The sequence below is a fragment of the Gallinula chloropus genome (assembly GCF_964237585.1).
Source record: "Gallinula chloropus genome assembly, chromosome: 5".
NCBI classification, from domain to species: domain Eukaryota; kingdom Metazoa; phylum Chordata; class Aves; order Gruiformes; family Rallidae; genus Gallinula; species Gallinula chloropus.
This window is the reverse complement of record NC_140090.1, coordinates 27,260,430-27,280,283: the sequence shown is the minus strand read 5'-3', so window position 1 is coordinate 27,280,283 and position 19,854 is coordinate 27,260,430. Positions and strand designations below refer to the sequence as shown.

The 19,854-nt window shown below is 46.0% G+C and overlaps 1 protein-coding gene across 4 annotated transcripts in view; it reads right to left on the bottom strand.

Moving 5' to 3' along the window:
• Window positions 1-19,854, bottom strand: part of DIP2A (disco interacting protein 2 homolog A) — a gene marked incomplete at its 3' end in the record, with an annotated part of 122,968 nt that overhangs the window by 59,724 nt on the left and 43,390 nt on the right. For 3 of the 4 annotated variants that reach the window (XM_084264263.1, XM_084264264.1, XM_084264265.1), the window contains exons 3-5: window positions 18,905-19,024; window positions 9,629-9,748; window positions 2,781-3,026 (exon numbers count right to left, since the gene is read on the bottom strand). In XM_084264263.1, the coding sequence (XP_084120389.1) occupies window positions 2,781-3,026; window positions 9,629-9,748; window positions 18,905-19,024 (486 nt within the window). The remainder of the gene's footprint in view (window positions 1-2,780; window positions 3,027-9,628; window positions 9,749-18,904; window positions 19,025-19,854) is intronic. The other variant, XM_084264266.1, reaches the window with a different exon arrangement.

Sequence of the window (19,854 nt, the reverse complement as noted above, 5' to 3'; positions counted from 1 at the left end):
TAAATCAATCAATCCATCCCAAATTTCTCATTATAAATAAGCCTGGATGAAAGTTCTTGTTTGGAAGTTTTTTTGCAAACAAGAACATCTCACAAGCAATAAAGCCCCAACGGTTCACTGAAGAGTCAAGTCTTTCTAATGCTGTTTACAAAGGCCTGAAGCAGTGCAGGAAAACAAGTGAAGCCAAATGCTGCCTGTAGCTTTGTAAGACACAAAACCAAACCTGCTTCAGCATCCAGGAGCTTTCCAAGGCAACAGCACAAAGCTAGGGAAAAATATTCTGCCTTGTAAAATCATAGAATCACAGACTGATCTGGGTTGGAAGGGACCCCAAGGATCACAGAGCTCCAACCCCCATGCCACAGGCAGGGACATCAACCTCCAGGCCTGGAGCTACATAAGGTTGCCCAGGGCCCCAGCCAACCTGGCCTTGAACACCTCCAGGGATGGGGCATCCACCACCTCTCTGGGCAGCCTGTTCCAGCACCTCACCACTCTTTCTGGAAAAACTTCCCCCTAATATCCAATCTAAACCTTCCTTCCTTTAGCTGCAATCCATCCCCCTTGTCCTGCCAGTCTCTGCCCTTTAACAAGCTGATTCCCCTCCTGTTTCTCTGCTCCCTTCAGGGACTGGAAGGCTGCAATGAGGTCCCCCAGCAGCCTTCTCTTCTCCAGGCTGAACAAGCCCAGCTCACTCAGCCTCTCTCCATAGGGGAGGCCCTCTGATCACCTTCGTGGCTCCTCTGAACCCTCTCCAACAGTCCCACATCTTCCTGGTATTGGGGCCCCAGCTCTGGACACAGGACTCCAGCTGGGGCCTCCCAAGGGCAGAGCAGAGAGGGACAATCCCCTCCCTGTCCCTGCTGCCACCCCTCTCCTGATGGAGCCCAGAATCCCATCGCCCTTCCGAGCTGCCAGAGTACACAGCTGGCTCATGGGAAGTTTCTCACCCACCAGAACCCACAGTTCCTTCTCCTCAGGGCTGCTCTCCAGGAGCTCTTCTCCCAGGCTGTAAATATGTCTGGGATTCCTCCAGCCCAAGTGCAGCACCTGACACCACTTAGATACCAGAATTCCTCTCCATACTCAGGTCCCACAATAAAGAGATAGCCATACAAAATGGAGGAGGGAGCAAAAGCAAGAAATACAGAAACAACCCTTCCCAGACTCTCTAACACCTAAGGAGCTTCCCAGAACATGAAGCAAGCTACTACCTCATTCCATCTCCACTCTGCTGGCAGAAAACTGGCATGTCAATCATGGCAGAAAGAGCCAATGCCCTTTCTGTTAGCACTCTGGCCGCAGAGGAGATCCAGAGACCTTCCAGACAGCCTCTGGCTTGTCTGGACTCCTCTCCCTGTTCCATAACACACTTAGGGACTCTGAGGAAGCAAAACTCCTGGTCACAAACTACAAGCACTGGTTGTGCATTGAAGCCCACAGCTACTCTAACCTGAGGTGGATGCCCCGATGTTAGCGTAAGGCGGAAGGAACTCAGAGAAACCAGCAAAGATGGAAGAACCTCCTGGAAAGCCACTCACACCTAAGAGGACTACGAGCTGTCTGCACCATCCCCACAGCAAAGCCTGAGGGATATATGCTTGGGCTTCCAATGGAATTTGAAGGAAACAGCAAGAGAGGCTAAACAAACAAGTATTTGTGCAATGTGTCTGTGCCTTACGTTACCCCATCCACTGACATCTCTAGGCACACAGCAGCCTGGATACTCAGTTTACATCTAACGTGTTCCCATGTGTTCTCCTCCAAACCTGTTCCCCATAACACAGTAGAAAAAGCTGTCTGCACAGGTGTGGATGTGCAGTCAGGTAAGCAGCCAAAGCCTGAAACGTCCAGGACCAATACATGTGACACCTATATATGGTATCAGAAGCACAAGAACTTCATGCTCTAGCCCACAGGTAAAACACAAACTGAACTTTTCATCTGATTTTTCTAAACTACTTTGGGATAAAAATTATCAGAGCAATGCAGTTATTGTTTCTCCTCTAGGTCCTCTGCCATCATTTAACATTTGTGCAGGCCAGTTGCACACACACAAATCCACTATCAAACTTCATCAGTGTACACAAACAGACTCCCCACCTCCTTCCCTCCCAACTCTTCCAAAAGCACAAGACTTAGTGTTCTGCATTTTCAGACAAAAAAGGCAACCTGATGTTCTGGACCTTCAGTGTCACCGAAGGAGACAGAACTCAGATTTATGTTTTGGCTTACCAGTACTTCTACATTTTCCCTCTGGTTTCACTGTAAAGGACTATTCATGACTGAAATTTTAGTCCAAGTGGAAAAAAATAAAATGAATCACATTTCAGCTTGAAATCTGGCTTTGTCAGTACCTCCAATTCCACAAATTTCTGAAGGATTCTGGATACTTTTTTCGGTCTTTCATGTGTCTACCAATCAAATCAACTTTGAATCCATCACCTGATACCGTCTGGGGCAAATAGATGCAGATTGGAAAGCATGCACCAAAAATACAACCTCTCTGAAATTCTGCTTTTAAATCCAGTACAACTGAACCTTTGTTTCTTGATAAATCAAGCATTTTACCAAGAAGAATGCACGTTCAGATCTCATGAACAACTGGTTTGGTTTCAATTGAATACACACACACATATGTATCATACATACCTGGTCTGTGGATTGTACATTTTAAGGTTTAAACAGCCTTATCTTCTGGTAAAGACTTTTGTGTTTGGCCCTGCTTTGGGATTTTTAATTTGATTTGATTCCAAGCACGCAGGCAGTTCTTTACTGACCTAGCTGGGTGTGTGCCATGAGATCTGCAAGCACAGTGGCAGCAGCGGTGGCAGTAGCGGTATTGGAAGCAGCAGCAGGTTTCCCTCCTGGATGAGATGAGGTGGAGGATGCAGAGGATGAGGTGGAGGAGCCCTGAATGACCCGGTTAAGCCAGGGCTCTACGTTGGAATGGCTCTGGAACGGAGTGGAGGTGATCCGCCCTTGCCGACGTAACGAGCCCTCATCTTCTGATGCTGACGATGTGTCTGTGATTAAAATAACGATGACAGGCATGTAATGTAGGAATGACCCAACAGACGGGAACATGAAGTGTCTCCATGTTCTTCACGTAGCCTTCTCATGTGCTACACATGAGGTGCAGGTACCAAAGCAAATGGTATATTCACATGCACAAACTCTACTCGTCACCCTTTGTCAGGTTAACCCAACAACCTCTGCGTGGCAGAGCCAGGACACACCTGAAGCAAAGTTTTCATTTACCTCCTGCAAGTGGAAGGAGGGAAGATTCAAACAAGCTTTCCACCTCAGAAAGGTTCATGAATGATCAAGGTTTCATGCCTAGTCTGCTCAAGAACACTTCTGTTCTTCACAGGTAAACAGGATCCTCTCCCCTTGCCCCCCTCCACCCCAATAAATCCCATGAAATTTTATTGGGCTTTTTATTTTTTTGGGGGTAAATTCTTTATGGTTCTTCTAAGATTTTTTTTTTTAAGAATTACTAAAAAAACCCCAACAACCAAAAAACCCCCACAAACACAGTGCTGTAAATTCAATTAGAGAGTGATTTAATTAATCTAAGAATAATCAAGGAGAATTTAAAAGAACGTATTCTAACCATGTAAGCTGGCTTACTAAAACTTCTTTTCACTCCAGATGGATCTGTTAGGGATCCTATTTTGATTACCATTCAGTTGTTTACAACCTTCCAGAAGTTTCCCTTTGGTGCTCAATCTATTTACACTTATTAGAGCCACTCAACAACAAATGCAAAGTCACTCAAAACCCAATAAAAAGGTGCTGCTAAATATCAAGCAAACATATCCCTGTTGATTTTGAGTAAAAAAATAGGAACTTTAGTTACTGAAGTAATAAAATGAAATCTTGCCCTCCTAAAGAGGCCACTGCATTTAAAAAATGTGATTCTCCTATGCTGCTCCTCACTGGGGAATTAATGGGAAGCTCTGAAACCAATGCACTGCCCATCTACTGCCAAAGTTCACATCCCACCAGTGTGTGAAGAGCAGTCTTAAGTCATGCAGAATGGCCAGACTCAGGAAAAAAGCTTCTGGAAAAGATCTTGCCCAATAGTGCCCTGGAGAGTCCCTTCCAGATATGAAATCCCAGGTGTTCCAAGAGGTGAGTTACACCAATCCTGCAAGCTTAGTTTTGGCTTTTTGTTTTTAACTAATCTGAAGATGTAAGTGTTCAGCTATACCCAATTCCAGAGGAATCTTGTTGAATCTATGTGAAAAATCTTTGGTGACAAATTTCAGTTACCAGGTGTTTAATTAATTGTCTGCTTTTCTGGAATTTGTGTTCCCAATAGCTTCAGAGTAACTTCTCTTAAACAGCCTAACACTGGAAATCATTTAATGAGAAGGCCAGTTAACCCAATTGCACTTTCAAAGTTAAATATCACAGATTTTTCATTACTTGACCAAAAAACACGACTTTGAAAAGAGGCAAACAATTGATCTTTGAGAAGACGACAGAGCTCCAGTGGATCACCATTCCTGGGTCCAGTGTCTTGTCTCACAGTTCTGGTCTACTGCCACGGTGTAGTTCTTGGCTGCTGATCCCATCTGCTCCTGGGGGGGAGCCAAACCTGACCCATAGCACTTGCAGCCTTCCCTTTCTTTTAGGGAGAAAGCAAAAATAAACCATTCCAGGAATATGGAACAAGAGAAGATCACAGTGAGTCAGGTTTCATGGGGGAAAAAAACCCCAAACCCAAACGCATTTGCAATCTACTAACACTTCAGAGTAAGAAATGAAACTATAGAAAAAACCCAGTTTTTTCAAAGAATACTACTCTGATAGTATCTCCTTAGCCAGATACTCTTGAAAATGTCTAAGCTTTCAGATGTCATACATAAACAGAGGGGGACACACACACACACTTGAAATGTAAAATATTAACTGTGTATAAAAATGAAAGATCTGTAGTAAAGCCATTCTAATATCAAGACATAACTACAACAGCAAAGCAGAAAGGAAACACCCGTAACCAGCTTGGAGGCAGCCCGAGAGCTCATTAGTGGCTCAGGGAATGCTACGAGCAGGATGCTATGTACTTGGCTTCCAGCTCTTCCTGCCTGGGAGCTGGTCCAAGACAGCCCCAGAAGCCACCACCCTTTGGACCAACCATGCATCAAAACTATGGCTTGAGTTCTGGTCACATGAGATGCACATGGGGAGGGTGAGAGGCTCCATGGTATGAAAACAAAAGAACATTAACATTTTGGGGGAATGATGGCTGATGAAAGCAGTTCCATTACCACCAGGCAGGAGCTGGGTTGGAATTTAACGTGACCAGAACTCAATGCTTCCTTCCTGGTGACCCACAGCAACTGTCTGCAACACAACTTCAGCTATTAGGAACCTGAACTGTATTAACTTCTGCCAGTACAAAGGCTTTAAGGCAGTGGTTTAGCGAGGAAACAAAGAGAACAAAACTAGATGCTACAGCACTACTCAGGTGCTCTGCAAGCTCCTTCTTTCTTTGCAAATGAAGGCAAGCCCATAGGATCATAGAATCACAGAATCACAAACTGGTCTGGGTTGGAAGGGACTCCAAGGATCACAGAGCTCCAACCCCCATGCCACAGGCAGGGCCACCAACCTCCAGGCCTGGAGCTACACAAGGTTGCCCAGGGTCCCATCCAACCTGGCCTTGAACACCCACAGGGATGGGGCATCCACCACCTCTCTGGGCAGCCTGTTCCAGCCCCTCACCACTCTTTCTGGAAAAACTTCCCCCTAATATCCAATCTAAACCTTCCTTCCTTTAGCTGCAATCCATCCCCCTTGTCCTGCCAGTCTCTGCCCTTTAACAAGCTGATTCCCCTCCTGTTTCTCTGCTCCCTTCAGGGACTGGAAGGCTGCAATGAGGTCCCCCTGCAGCCTTCTCTTCTCCAGGCTGAAACAAGCCCAGCTCCCTCAGCCTCTCTTCATAGGGGAGGTGCTCCAGCCCTCTGATCACCTTCGTGGCTCCTCTGAATCCTCTCCAACAGTTCTACATCTTTCTTGTATTGGGGGTCCCAGCTTTGGACACAGGACTCCAGCTGGGGTCTCCCGAGGGCAGAGCAGAGAGGGACAATCCCCTCCCTGTCCCTGCTGCCACCCCTCTCCTGATGGAGCCCAGAATCCCATCTCCCTTCTGAGCTGCAAGAGCACACTGCTGGCTCATGGGAAGTTTCTCACCCACCAGAACCCACAGGTCCTTCTTAGGCTCTTTCTGCCACTCCTCTTCTGATGGAGTCACTCCCATAAAAAGACACTAATGTCTGTGAATTGATGTAGCCAAGCAAGTCCTCAGAGTACTTCTGAGTGGTCTGACCTCCCCTGATACAGAAAGCATCCGGTGTCCCTTTCTCTCTTAGAGATAAGGGTATCACATAACATGTCACCTTCTCTTAGAAGCAGCATGACAGATCCCGGAGACCCTTAATTCTTCTTTCAGAAGACATTAGTCAGGGTGCTGCTGTACCCACTAAAGCCCAGCCCAAGTCCACTGGTCCTCCCTCCTAACCACCTGGGCAGACACGTTACATGACCACGCTCCTCAGCGGTGCAAATAAGCATTTCTGGGGCCAGAAACCCCTGGCATTAATGCCTATTCTGCTGCACCTTCAACAATACCAACTGCAAAAGGAACCAATCAAAGGTTTTAATTGCGGGAAGGAAGGTTCCTATGAGCAAACACTGCCCGGAGAAACGGGTGATGGGGCAGGGTAAACACATTATGTCCTTGATGCCATAAAGGTTTCCACTGGAGCAATCGGTGTCAATCCAGGTTCAACACACAGGGAAATGCATTGCTGGGGAATGCACAGGGGGGCAGGAGACCCTGCGCCCCGCAAATACACCGGGTCCTGTGAGCCAGGGTTTGGGAAAAGCAAATCATCAGGTAAACAGAGAGTTACTGACTTCTGCACTGCAACCACAGGCTGTGCCAGGCTGGGCTCAGCAGCTGCCTCAGAAGTCACTGTGAATAACCCACTCACACAAACAGGGGCAGATCCCACAGCCACATCCCGCTCCCCTCCGTGTCTGAGCAGGGCAGGTCACACACACACACACTGCGGGTCCCTCCACTCACTCTGTGGGCTGCTGTCCTTGGGTGCCAGTCTACCCAGTCGCTGGGAATCAGAGATGAGAGCCAGAGGCTGCAGACCTGCTCCATCAGCTTGTACAGCTGGACCAATTCAGGGACTCCATGAACACCTAGCACAGAGCCCTGTGCCTGGCAGAGGAATGGTGTCACGGGGAGAGGCCGGACTGCACTGCCACGTGCCAAGCACGTGTGCAATTTACACAGGACCAGCCTTTTTCAGCCCCTTCCCCTGCTATTTTCCCCACGCTTGTGCCTCCTCAAATCACCTAAATCGACCCTGTTCTTCATCTGTGGTTCCTTACCTGAACATCCTGTAACTAGTCCTGCACAGGGGTCAGGGCAATCCCCAGTACAACAGGCTGGGCAGAGAATGGATAAAGAGCAGCCCAGTGGAGGAGGACTTAGGGGTGTTGGGGGGACAAGAAGCTCAACATGACCCAGCAATGCAGACTTGCAGCCCAGAAAGCCACCCCTGTCCTGGGCTGCATCCCCAGCATCAGGGGCAGAAGGTTTGGGGGGGACTCTGCCCCTTTGCTTCACTTTGGGAAAAGCCCCCTGAAGTGCCGTGTCCAACTCAGGGGTCGCCAGGACAAAAAGGACACAGAGCTGTTGGAGCAAGTCCTAAGGAAGCCATGGAGATGATGTGAGGGCTGGAGCCCCTCTGCTCTGATGACAGGCTGCGAGAGCTGGGCTAGCTCAGCCTGGAGAAGAGAAGGCTGCTTCTGGGGAGAGCTCCCAGCCCCTTCCTGGCCCTCCAGGGGCTCCAGGAGAGCTGGAGAGGGGCTGGTGCCCAGGACAGGGAGGGCCAGGCCCAGGGGAATGGCCTTCAGCTGCAGGACGGCAGCTGGAGAGGGGCTTGGAGACAGAAATCCTTCCTGGGAGGGGGGAGGCCCTGGCACAGGGTGCCCAGAGAAGCTGGGGCTGCCCCTGGCTCCCTGGCAGGGTTCAAGGCCGGGTTGGATGGGGCTTGGGGCACCCTGGGCTGGGAGGGTGTCAGGGGTGTCCCCGCCCATGGTAGGGGGTACTGGGAGGATGGGACAATGTGTGTCTGAGGTCTCCTCCCACCCAAACCATTCTAGGGCTCTATACTTCTCAGTCTCACGCAGTCCCTAAATACTTCTGCCCTGCATCCCCCTACATGCAGCTATTCTTTGTATGCCAAATCTTAGACAGAAGAGTGGAATGTCCTTTGCTTGCCAAGCACATGGTGATGTGTCTGTCACACTCTGGGAATGAAAGGACAGAGTGATGTTACATGAACTCTTCTACCAGTGTTCGTTTTGGAAAGTGAGAAGGAATATTGCTTTGAAGTGCTGTGAATGAAAACCTCAGGACCTTTCTCCTGAAGACTCAGTATACAGATGGTCATGTGTACGTTCATTGTCCCCAGGATTTTGCTTAGTGAAATTCATAACATCTTTTACATACAACACCAACACATATGCAAGGGAACTCAAGAGCAGGATAACCACCCTGCTACACCAGCTGGCCTCGTGGGCTTCTGAGTATATGAGAACTAGAAGAACAAGCTGATTAAATTGTGCCATACCTTAATGTCTCTTATAGGCAAAAACATCAGGGTTAAGAAAGACCATATGTAAGAATATAGAAGAACCTTATTATTAATTACCTAGTTGAATTATCAGAGAACCCACAAAACCAATATAAAACCATGTGTGACTAGCAAAGTGGAACTGCTTGCAAACAGGAAGAGCAGAAAGAAGAAATACAGCCCAGGAAGCAAGAGAACCTCCCCAGGATTGGCGACAAACCGAATGGACGTTAAGGGCACTAGAGGTCAGCATGCTTCTACTCCTGCACCACCATTAGGCAAGACTGGGAAGAGCACATCATTCCAAAAGTAAGAACTCAGGGAAATTCCTCCTCTTTGTACACAAGTTTCTGGCCCCACAACACTTGGCTTGCCAACACAGCGTGTCATCTGGAGAAAGCTTTTCTCAACCTCTAGGGAACTCACTGTGAGACAACAGGAAGGTTATCTTTTTCCCTCCTGAAAACAAAATAAAGAAAATGTTCTGACCTAAACAATCAGAACAATTATAGCATATGATCCTCTGAATGTTTTGAATTGCTCACAGGTGAAATCATATGATGAGCGTTCTGCAAGCCAATACAGCAACTCAACGCTCCAACATTCTCTTCAACTTTTAAAAGAAGGATTTTATGCAATGTGAAATAAGGTATTTACAGCTCTGATGTGTGCCAAGATTACCTCCTTCCAAGGGAGACATTACCTAAGAAAACACACTTAAACACATAAACGGCAACTCCTTACTCCACGATGGCTTTCAAGTGCACCTTTAGCAGCTACAGTATTCTCTAGAGACATCAAAAATCTTGAGGACATTAAAGAACAAATCCAACCAACACCTCAGTATGAGGACACAGAGCCATCAATACACACTTAGTTTATTGACAGGTACTTACACCTTAGCAGAACAAAGCATTTGCCCTTTGTTTTTCAATCAGGAATGTGAAGTCAATAGGTACCTGGAGGCGTGTAGGTTTCTACAGAAGAGTGCACAAGGACAGACCGTCTCTTTGAAGGCATGGGCATTTTCCTCTCCTTGTACTTTGCCAGCGCTGCTTGTACTGCTTCAGTGTGGACATCTACATAGAAAACAAAGGCAAAGAGGTTAGAAAGAAACAGTGATTAAACTTACAAGATGTATGAAACAGCAACAGCTCAAATCCAAAGGCTGAACAGCAGATGAGGGCCCTTATAGCTTGTGGAAAGGAGAGGTGAGCAGCTTCAGGAGCACTTGTCCGAGAGCAGAAAGGTCCAAAGCTAAACCACAGTAAGAGGGTAACAACTCTGGAGCTGTGACCACTTGTAATCGACTGCTGCTCCTTCAGCCACGTTCCGCAGGGCTGAACCAACGCGCCTGCCTCCCGCTCCCCTTCAGCTCAGAAGCGCTGGTTTCACAAGCCAAGAGAGGACACAACCAGGGTCAAGTCAACATACCTTCCTCATGAGATCAGCCTGAAAATGCTTGGTAAGTTTAAGTTTCATTTAGGAAGAACACCCTGAAAAGCAATACTGAGGTCACAGGATACCTAGAGTGTGTTAGTTCTGAGCTATGATTTGTTTTGAGGGGAAATTTGAACACAGATACTGTAAATTCACAGCACCATCAGGCTCATCCTTCAAAACCCACAACAGAAAAAGAAGGGAAAAACATACACTTGAAGCTCCAGCAAAAGAACCTAAGTAAGAAAAAAAACAGAGGAAGCTAAATGTGTATCAGGAGTTAGGGAAGAGACTCTTCTCGCTGTCATGAAAGCAAAACTCACCCTAATATACTCACTGCATATATCTTGACTTTTCTTAGTTTTAAGCCAAAACTGTGATTAAAGAGGAATTAAGTGTTCCACCAAGACCAGACTGCAGATAAAATTTAATGTATTCAAGTAATTCTAAATTGCCTTCAGCAGACTTTTCTCTTTGACACATATATTTCAATGATGTCAAAAGCCAAAACTTACATAGCAAGAAAACTGAGGTAAAGCGAACAGATGTTGAGGAGAAACGAGGCAGACCACAGAATCCCTTTAATTTATGACCTAAGCAGGATTCATACCAAAAACAGTTACAACATGTTTATGCTTATGCAGAGCTACAAAGGGCCCAAAAAGCAAGTGTTTGATTCTGCCTCAGTCTTATCCACGTTTCTTTTGCATGGAAGCTGTTTTACAATAATTACAGAATGATGACAATGACAAGTAAAACTGTATCTTACAGTATCTCTTTAAAAAAAAAAAATCAGAAAGAGGGGGGGGAAACAGCAGAAAGAGGTGGGGGGGGAAACCAGGAGAGAGAGGGGAGGGGGAAACCAGGAGAGAGAGGGGAGGGGGAAACCAGGAGAGAGAGGGGAGGGGGAAACCAGGAGAGAGAGGGGAGGGGGAAACCAGGAGAGAGAGGGGAGGGGGAAACCAGGAGAAAGAGGGGAGGGGGAAACCAGGAGAAAGAGGGGAGGGGGAAACCAGGAGAAAGAGGGGAGGGGGAAACCAGGAGAAAGAGGGGAGGGGGAAACCAGGAGAAAGAGGGGGGGGGGGGAACCAGCAGAAAGAGGGGGGGAACCAGCAGACTACCATTTCTGGTTGAGGTTCTGAAACTGCTTTGGTCTTCCTACTTTATTTTCAATATGCTAATTCTTCCAGTTGGCTTTGACAACGCAAGAGATAGCTCAGGGAAATGTTACCAGTGTATATTTTAATGAAAATACATTTAAGAATGAGAATTTTTTGAGCATCGCAGGGATCGAGCAGGTAGGAGCCAGCAAAGCACAGGGCACTGATGGCAACCTGGAGGAAGCCTTGGCATGGCACAGTTGCCAAAGGCAGCTGTGCCCCAACGCACCGGATCAACACCTTGCACGTGGGGGACAAGGATTGAATTCCCCATGTCAAAAGCAGATCCCAGATGCTGCCCATGAACTCAGAAGTGTGACAGATCTTCATGCAACATACCTCCAACCAACTCCAACAACAGAGGACCCATGACTGACTTTCAGAATTTCTTTTCTTACATCACACATCACCATCGCCTTCCTGGAGCCCTTTCCCCATGGTACAAGACAACCGCTCCACTCCAGACGTACAAAGGTCCCCTGCTCCAAAGCACACTCACCATGTACTTCAGGCCTCTCACTTTTGTTCCCTGGCCACACAGAGTGATGTACTACACGAGCTCAAAGAGACACTGTGAGAGAGGCAAATCAAAACCCACCCCAGCAGTGGAAAAGCACAGCAAACCCCACTCTTAACCACGACTCAGGAAGCTGTTCTCTTAGTCACGGGGTCCAAAGGAGAACCAGAGAAACTGCTTCCTTCAGCCTGGCCAAACGGATCAGAAAAACCAAACCAAGCCCCATGGCACAGCCCCAGAGACCTCCCAGTTCTCTGCAATAAGGGTGTCACCTTTTAAGGCTGCATCTCACCCAGATCATCTGTTTGGTGCTGCAGTTAAAATATATCTATACACTAATACACTGTGCCACTCCTGTGTTCTTACAGGACACAGGACTCAACATGGTAGATGCTGGTCTCAAATAATAACTTTTTGTGCCACTGAGCTCTGAGGTTGAAGGACAACACTGTTCAGAGGGGAAAAAATATATCTTTAAAAAAAAAAAAATCACTTCCAGAACTTCTATCTTTTGAGACATTTATTTTTCTTTATACTGGGAACTACATGAAGAATTTTGCTGCTGCCCCTCACACCAAGGAGCTGTCCACAGCTGGGTTAGAACTCAAAATTTCACTACCCTCTCCATACATCCTCCTGCCTCCCTTCACATCTTTTTTGTCAAATCTTGGTTTCTCCTGATCTTTAGTTTTGGATTACGACCCCCACTGTCCCAGAGGTCCACAACTGAAGTTTAATCCCATAAATACCCAAACCCAAACCTCTTCATTTCACAAAACTCTAGAAAGTTGAAGCAAGACTCACCATGCTTCTCTGTTTGCTGTGTTACATCAATGCCCTAAGCACGTTACTGCTATCCACAGATGTGAGACTACTTTTAAAATCAAGGTTACTTTCACAGCTTTAAAAGCGGGGGGGGGGGAAATGCCAATTCTGCAGGACACATTTCCATGGCAGAACCTGAAGTCAAAATCAAACTGCATGTTTTTAAACAAGAAAAGATGGTAACTGTTAGATGCGTTGACTTCAGCCATGCATATATCTACATATAATTCAGAAGATATTTACATCAGCATTCAGTAAGAAGGGGAGCTTAAAAAAATGGCTTTTCTCCAGAAAAAGCTCTTCCAAAAAAGCAACTTAATGCACAATATTTATAGTGTGCAGAGGAATTCATTAAATAACCTTGCAGATAAAAAAATGAAAGCATTCTAAGGTAGTTGTGTATTTAGGGAATGGAAAGGACTTGCTTGAGGCCAGGGTGCGTGAGGTGTTTCAGCAGAGTGGGACAGGTCATAACATCACGCAGGTTTGTGGGAGCAAGCATGGGAACTACTTTTTATTCCATTTCCAGAGGGCAAAACCAGCGCCGCCGCCTCCTCTAGCCCTCCCCAACTCCCACCCCAAACCTTGGAAAATACTAGATTAAACGATAAAAATGCAACCAGAAGAGTCAGGATGAACTGTAATCGTTTCATGTTTTAGTTTTCTAGTGTTGGTTTAACTCATCAGTTCCTTCTGTACTCCTTAAGATCTATTTCCAGCTTGAAATATGTCTTTTCATATCTTGTCCTTGGATAGGAACCAAGTAGGACCCTCCTCTCTCACCCAGTCAGTGCCTGGTTTTGCTTCCCTGGAACGCCTTGTTCCTGTTCCATGTTGCCTTTAAGAACTTCTGTACATTATGTAAAGCGATGAAACAGACTTCACAAAAAAAAAGTATTATAGTAAAAAGAACAGAAACATTTTAAAGCAGCAGAACATTTAGGTACAAAAATTCCTAAGTTACTATAAATTAAATTTTAACTGGATATTAGAATAGCAAAAAGCAGTTCTCTACCATTGGCTATTAAGTAGATTCTTAAAATTTTACTGTGAATCTGATTTGACACGTGAGAACTGCGGGCTCCAGTTTTCGCCAGTGGATTAGTCATGAAAACCAGATCAGTGTTGCACCTGATTTCTGAGAGCATGGAACATGAGTGTCTGACACTGAACACAAAGATATGAAAAGCAAGGCCAGTGTCTTACCAAGACAAAGACTGTGCATACCAAAGTGAGAAACAACACACATACACTGCCATCCAAAAGCAGAAGAAAGCTGGGAAAAAAAAGAGTTCCAAGTTTCTGTGTTTTATTAAGCTGCAAACAACTATCAACCGTTTTTATCAATTTAAAACGTTTTTCCTTCCTCTGCTGCAGTAAACCACATAAACTCTTCCATTTCATGTATCTGTCCTCATTTTCTTTCCTTCTACACATCCTTAAAGAAGGATGGGGAGGCAAAGTAAGAAATAGTTTGTGGCCCATAAATCAGCGAAGCTCTCGACCCCAAACCCTCCAGCCATTAGAAGAGTTTTTTTCTTTCCTGTTTGCAGCTTCTGTCTGTTCATCAGCCTCCACTTCTTGTCCTGCCTTAGGCACAGCACAAAGAATTTCTACAGTTGTTTGAAGAAAAAATGGCATTCGCAGGTTGACCGGTTTCCTGGGGCTCACAGAGCTCTCAACATCAGGAGCTGAGTCACCAACGCTGGCTGCCTCAGCAACAGCTGCTGCAAACTCGCATCCCGTATGACTGCACCTCTGGAACAAAAACTGACAGTAAAAATGGGGGGGGGCGACCCCAGCTAGAGGCCAGGTGCCCCCCAAAGCCATTCTGTCACTGCACTCCTCAGCTGGGCAGGGGAGAGAAGATAGAATGAAAGGCTTGTGGGTCAAGATAAGGGCAGGGAGAGATCCTACAGCTATTAGTCACAGGCAAAACAGACTCAACATGGAATAAAACCCCATCTAATTTATTACAAACACACTGAGATTCAACTCAGGAAAAATTCACCTCATTGATAATGGGGTTGGAGTGAGTCCATCATGTTGCCTCTGCCACTCCTTCCTCCTCAGGGGAGGACTCCTCATCTCCTTCCCCTGCTGCACTGTGGGGTCCCACCCATGGCAGACAGTCCTCCAGGAACTTCTCCAACCAGAGTCCTTTCCCACAGGGCTTCAGCTTTTCCCCAGCTGCCCCAGCATGGATCACTGCTATGGGGGCAGTCATCAATCACAGAATGGCTCTCAGTCCCTGACTGCTCCAGCCTGGTATCTCTCTCTCTCTGAAGTCTCACCAGCTAACTCCTTGGTGCTCTTACCCAGAACCAGGTACTGGTGGGACTGAATGCAGGAGAAGACACCACAAACCACACACCTCCCCTGAACAAAACCAGCAGTAACAGCAACACACCCACTGGTCAGCATCCGAATGTTGGCATGTGGGTCTTCAAGCTCAGCATGGACAAACACCCTCAAAGTCACTGTGTTCCTCACTTTATCACACTGGCTTCATTCTACAGAAGGAAACTGAGCTGAAGTGCTGTAGCATTAACTGCTCTTCTGGGAAGTAGCCTATGGTATTTGTTGATGGTATGCATTGTTGGAAATTTTGGGGCAATATTTAGTGCTCAAAGACAAAAATCTGGATGACAACAATTGTTGAGAATTTAAATGGAGAAGAACCCTGGGAAAGTATAAAAAAAGAAGTGCTTACAGTGATTAAATGGCAGATTAATTGCATTAAAAGCCCAAACTGTTTCACTTGCTTATTTTAAGTAATTTATGTGGTTGGTTCCAAAGGTGTAATTGCTCCAGAAAGAAATCCTGGTCTCTCTCATTCCACCAGCTACTCCTGAAAAGCACATCACAGAACTGATGAGATGTGAAGAAAGTAAAAAAGAGAAATAAACACCATAAGGAAATAAAAAGAGCAGAAACAGTACACCCTCCACTTCCTGCAAAAGACTAAAGAATAAGCCAGGCCTGGAACTGATAGAACAGCAGTAGGATCCCACATCACAGCCCAAAGCTGCTTCTCCTTCCCAACACATAACGCGTCACCAAATAGGGAGATTTCAAAAGGTAACACCTCAGGCTGGTGGAGGTTGACATCTTGTCTTTAGGCCGAACGTGCCTTCAGCACAGCCAGAATTTCTCAGATTTACTAGAACCACTTTGTGAAGCAAAACTGTGTCTCTTTGTGAGGAGCTGAGTGCAGCTCATTTGCAGTAGCTGGTGCTTTGCAAGATGTCTTGCCAACATTTGTGTTTACACTCAACATAGACAATTTCACAGCATAAGTAGCTGTATAAAAAAGCACCAATGCTGATGTGACGTATTTACAGACTCAAATCAACTAGATGATTCAAGATCTATTAGAATAGGGGTGGTAATTCTTTCCAGGGGGATCTTGACAGGCTGGAAAGCTGGGCCTGGGTGAACCTAATGAGGTTCAACACTGCGAAGTGTCAGGTGTTGCACCTGGGCCAGAAGAATCCCAGACACAGATACAGACTGGAAGAAGAGCTCCTGGAGAGCAGCCCTGAGGAGAAGGAACTGGGTGTCATGGTGGGTGAGAAACTTCCCATGAGCCAGCAGTCTGCTCTGGCAGCTCTGAAGGGCGATGGGATCCTGGGCTCCATCAGATAGAGCTAATAGAGATATTAGGGGGAAGTTCTTTCCAGAGAGAGTGGTGAGGGGCTGGAACAGGCTGCCCAGAGAGGTGGTGGATGCCCCATCCCTGGGGGTGTTCAAGGCCAGGTTGGATGGGGCCCTGGGCAACCTTGTGTAGCTCCAGGCCTGGAGGTTGGTGGCCCTGCCTGTGGCAGGGGATTGGAACTCTGTGATCCTTGGGATCCCTTCTGACCCAGACCATTATATGATTCTAAAACCACATGTAAACACCTTGTATGTCTCCCTAAGTCTGCCTCTTCATTGACATAGAGAGAACCACTAATTCAGTAAACATATGAAGGGGTTTTTTTGTAAAATTAAAGAGGAAAAATGTGGAAAAGAGACTAGCTCCTGAAAGCTGAATCTGTGCTCCCTTCCATAGTGATAAGTTTGATCTAAATCAAGGAAAGCCATTGCTATTTTGTTTTGATACCACCTGAGCACACGAAGGCTTGCCATATATCCAAGTCAAGAACGTGTCCTGGGCAAAAATACTTAACGAAACAGTTAACGGAGCAGCGATGGGAAACCCACAGGAAATTACCTGGGGTTCTGGCACCAGCCAGTGACAAGTACAAGAAGTAACCTAAAGCCCCTGGACATGGTCAGTGAGAAATACTGAGATGTAAAAATATGCTAATGAGCCTGTGAGCAGTACTGCAAAGTCACTGCAAAGCGGTTTGAAGAGTTTTAAGATTCACAAGGCCATAGAAATATTAAGTCTAGAAAAGAGGAAGCCCTAGTAATTAGCACTGATAGACTAATGTTTAAAGCCACCTCTATTCCTAAGCAAGTATGCTAACTGAACTTCATACCCACCCACTTTTACCTATCTTGCACTTCGAGTCTACTGAGCCGCAGACCAAACTTTCCCCAGATAACCCTAGTGACATGGCAGGGTTACTTGCTTCTTCATTCACTTCTTACAGTATAAATTAAATGGGACATCAGCGGCTCGGGGACTGGGAAATGCATCATCCTCCCAGCTAACAGTTCCCAAGTATGCCCTGCTGCAGTTGTGGCTTTTTCTGTAAACTACATGAAGCACTACTTCAAATTAATTCATTTCCATCAGATTCCTGACTGCTGGTAACTTATTTGGAATCTACTTGCTCACAGAGAACTTGGAAATCACAGCTCTAAATCAACCACTACATCTGCATGGTGGGTTTTCTGGATACATATTCAACAGCAGAAATAAATTGGCAATACACTTGAAATGCAAAATTAAAATTAAATCACAGATTTGTACGTGATCTTAAAGCACATCACTGAGTTAACTGTGATACTGTGCAATCTTCCCCAACAGTCAGAAGTCCCTTTGCTCTATAGCTGAACACATGCATCTTTCTAGAGGTCCATATACGTCCTCAGAATACTTCACAGAATCACAAGGTTGGAAAAGACCTTTAAAATCATCAAGTCCAACCATTCCCCTCCTAAGCTAAACCAGATCCCTGAGCACCTCATCTCCCCTTTTTTTGAACACACACAGGGAAGGTGACTCAGCCCCTTCCTGGGCAGCCTGTGCCAGGACCTGACAACTCTTTCAGGGAAGAACTTTTTCCTCACAGCTGAGCTGACCCTGCCCTGGCACAGCTTGAGCCCATTTCCCCTTGTCCCATCTCCTGTCCCCTGGCTGAAAAGACCATTGCCCACCTCTCTGCACCCTCCTGTCAGGTAGTTGTAAGCAGTCTCTCACCCTGCAGTTATCCTCAAGGAACCCATCCTGGCATATCAGCTCCATTTCTGGAGCAAGGTTTTAAATGCCAGCAACACACATGTCTCATGCAATAATCAGTATGCCCAAGCAGCTGCAAAACAAGGTGATGCACAACTGACAACACATTAGGGCTGTGCAGTGCATACCACTGCTTCCCCTTCTCATCCCCAAACCTAAGACATGTAGTTACCCTGGACAGCAAACAGAAAAATTTCCAGTTAAAAGTCCAAGGGTATTTAGGAGAGAAAAACCTCGTAATCACCTGCCTATTCTCACTATTGTGACAAGGAATTTCACAGGGAAACAGTGAACTTCAACCACCTGACAAGTAACAATGGAAACAGGATGCGATGAGGATATTAGTATTTTCCAAAACAGGTTTGTCACAGTGGTGTCCATTTAAAATCAAGTAGAATATCCATTGTGACATTTCCCTTTTTTGTGCGTTTGCTTTAAACCAGGAAATATCTGAAAGCGACCTACAGTAAATATGATAATCCTAGAACCTTCCTTTAACAAAACAGCACGATGAACCAGGAAAAAATCCCAAAACAACCCACAACCCACATACCACTGCCTTCTAAATGTTTAAATAACTGTTCTACAAACCAGAAACCCAACTGGCAAGCAAGAGAAAATCGTTAAGTATGGTGTAGAATTCACAGTAACAACAACAACAGAAGGTGTGTGTACAATTTCTTTCCCTCCCAGCATTTCATCTATTCTGGATTTGAACAAAACCACCCATGGATACAAAATACAAAAAGCTACTTGAAAGATATTCACTAGCTCTTCTCTTCTTCCAAAACCCTTCCAAATTTTTTCTTTAGGTATTGCTTTACTAGAATGCTTTTCCTCTTCAGACCCCTGATGTCACAGCTACATTTCTTTTCCTTACCAGATCGGAAGCGCTCATCCCTGGAGTTGGTAGAACGGGATTTCTGCTGTTTAGATACAGCAGCAGTAGCTTGGGAAGAGCCTGGGACTCTGTTCTCTGCTTGCAGGGATGGATCCACACCTGAAATACAGTTTTATTTCAGTACATATTCAGGTTTGCAAATAAAACATCTGCATCCCACAGCTATGTTCTTCTATCACCCTTGCCTCGACTGGAGCCCTAAGTCTACACCTTCTAAGAAAACAAACAAATCTCATCTTTTGACTGCAATTTAAATTATCAAAACTAAACCCTACCCTGGCCTGGTAAACATCTCACAGGGAAGATAACTCTTCTGAGTAACAGAACTCCCTTACTCCTCAGAGGAGCTCACAATCAATGCCATTCGACGGTCCACAGGCTGGATCCACACAGAGGGAGGAGAGGGACTGATCCTCTCCCAGCTTACTGTTAGACATCAAAAGAAATGCTGCAGAAGGGGTTACATTTCCACACTGGACTTGCAGATCCTGAAGAGATAAGATGATACTGCTGCACCTTTTAAATAAAACTTTAAATAAAACTGTTCTGTCAAATTTCTTGAGCCTAAAACCAAGGCAGGTAATTTGAGTAAAACCTAGGAAGCGTGCACATCTGTTTAGAGCAACACCCAGAACACTCACGTTGTACAACACAGAAGTTTGCAGATACTACAGCCAGAATGACTCTGTCAGCCTCAGACATCTGAAAACTACTGCTCGAATCGAGGGTGGCTGGGTACTTTATATACTCATTAAAGGAATACAGATCTTCCTGGCCTTGTGCAGGGGGACCAGAAGAGGCACTGGACTGCTCCAGGCATTCCCACAGCACCGGTCTCGAGCAGGACTGTGAGCAGGTAGGAGAGCGGACTCCCAGCCCTTCAGCCTGGCTGACGTTCAGGACATCTCACACTCACCTTCCAGCGTAGC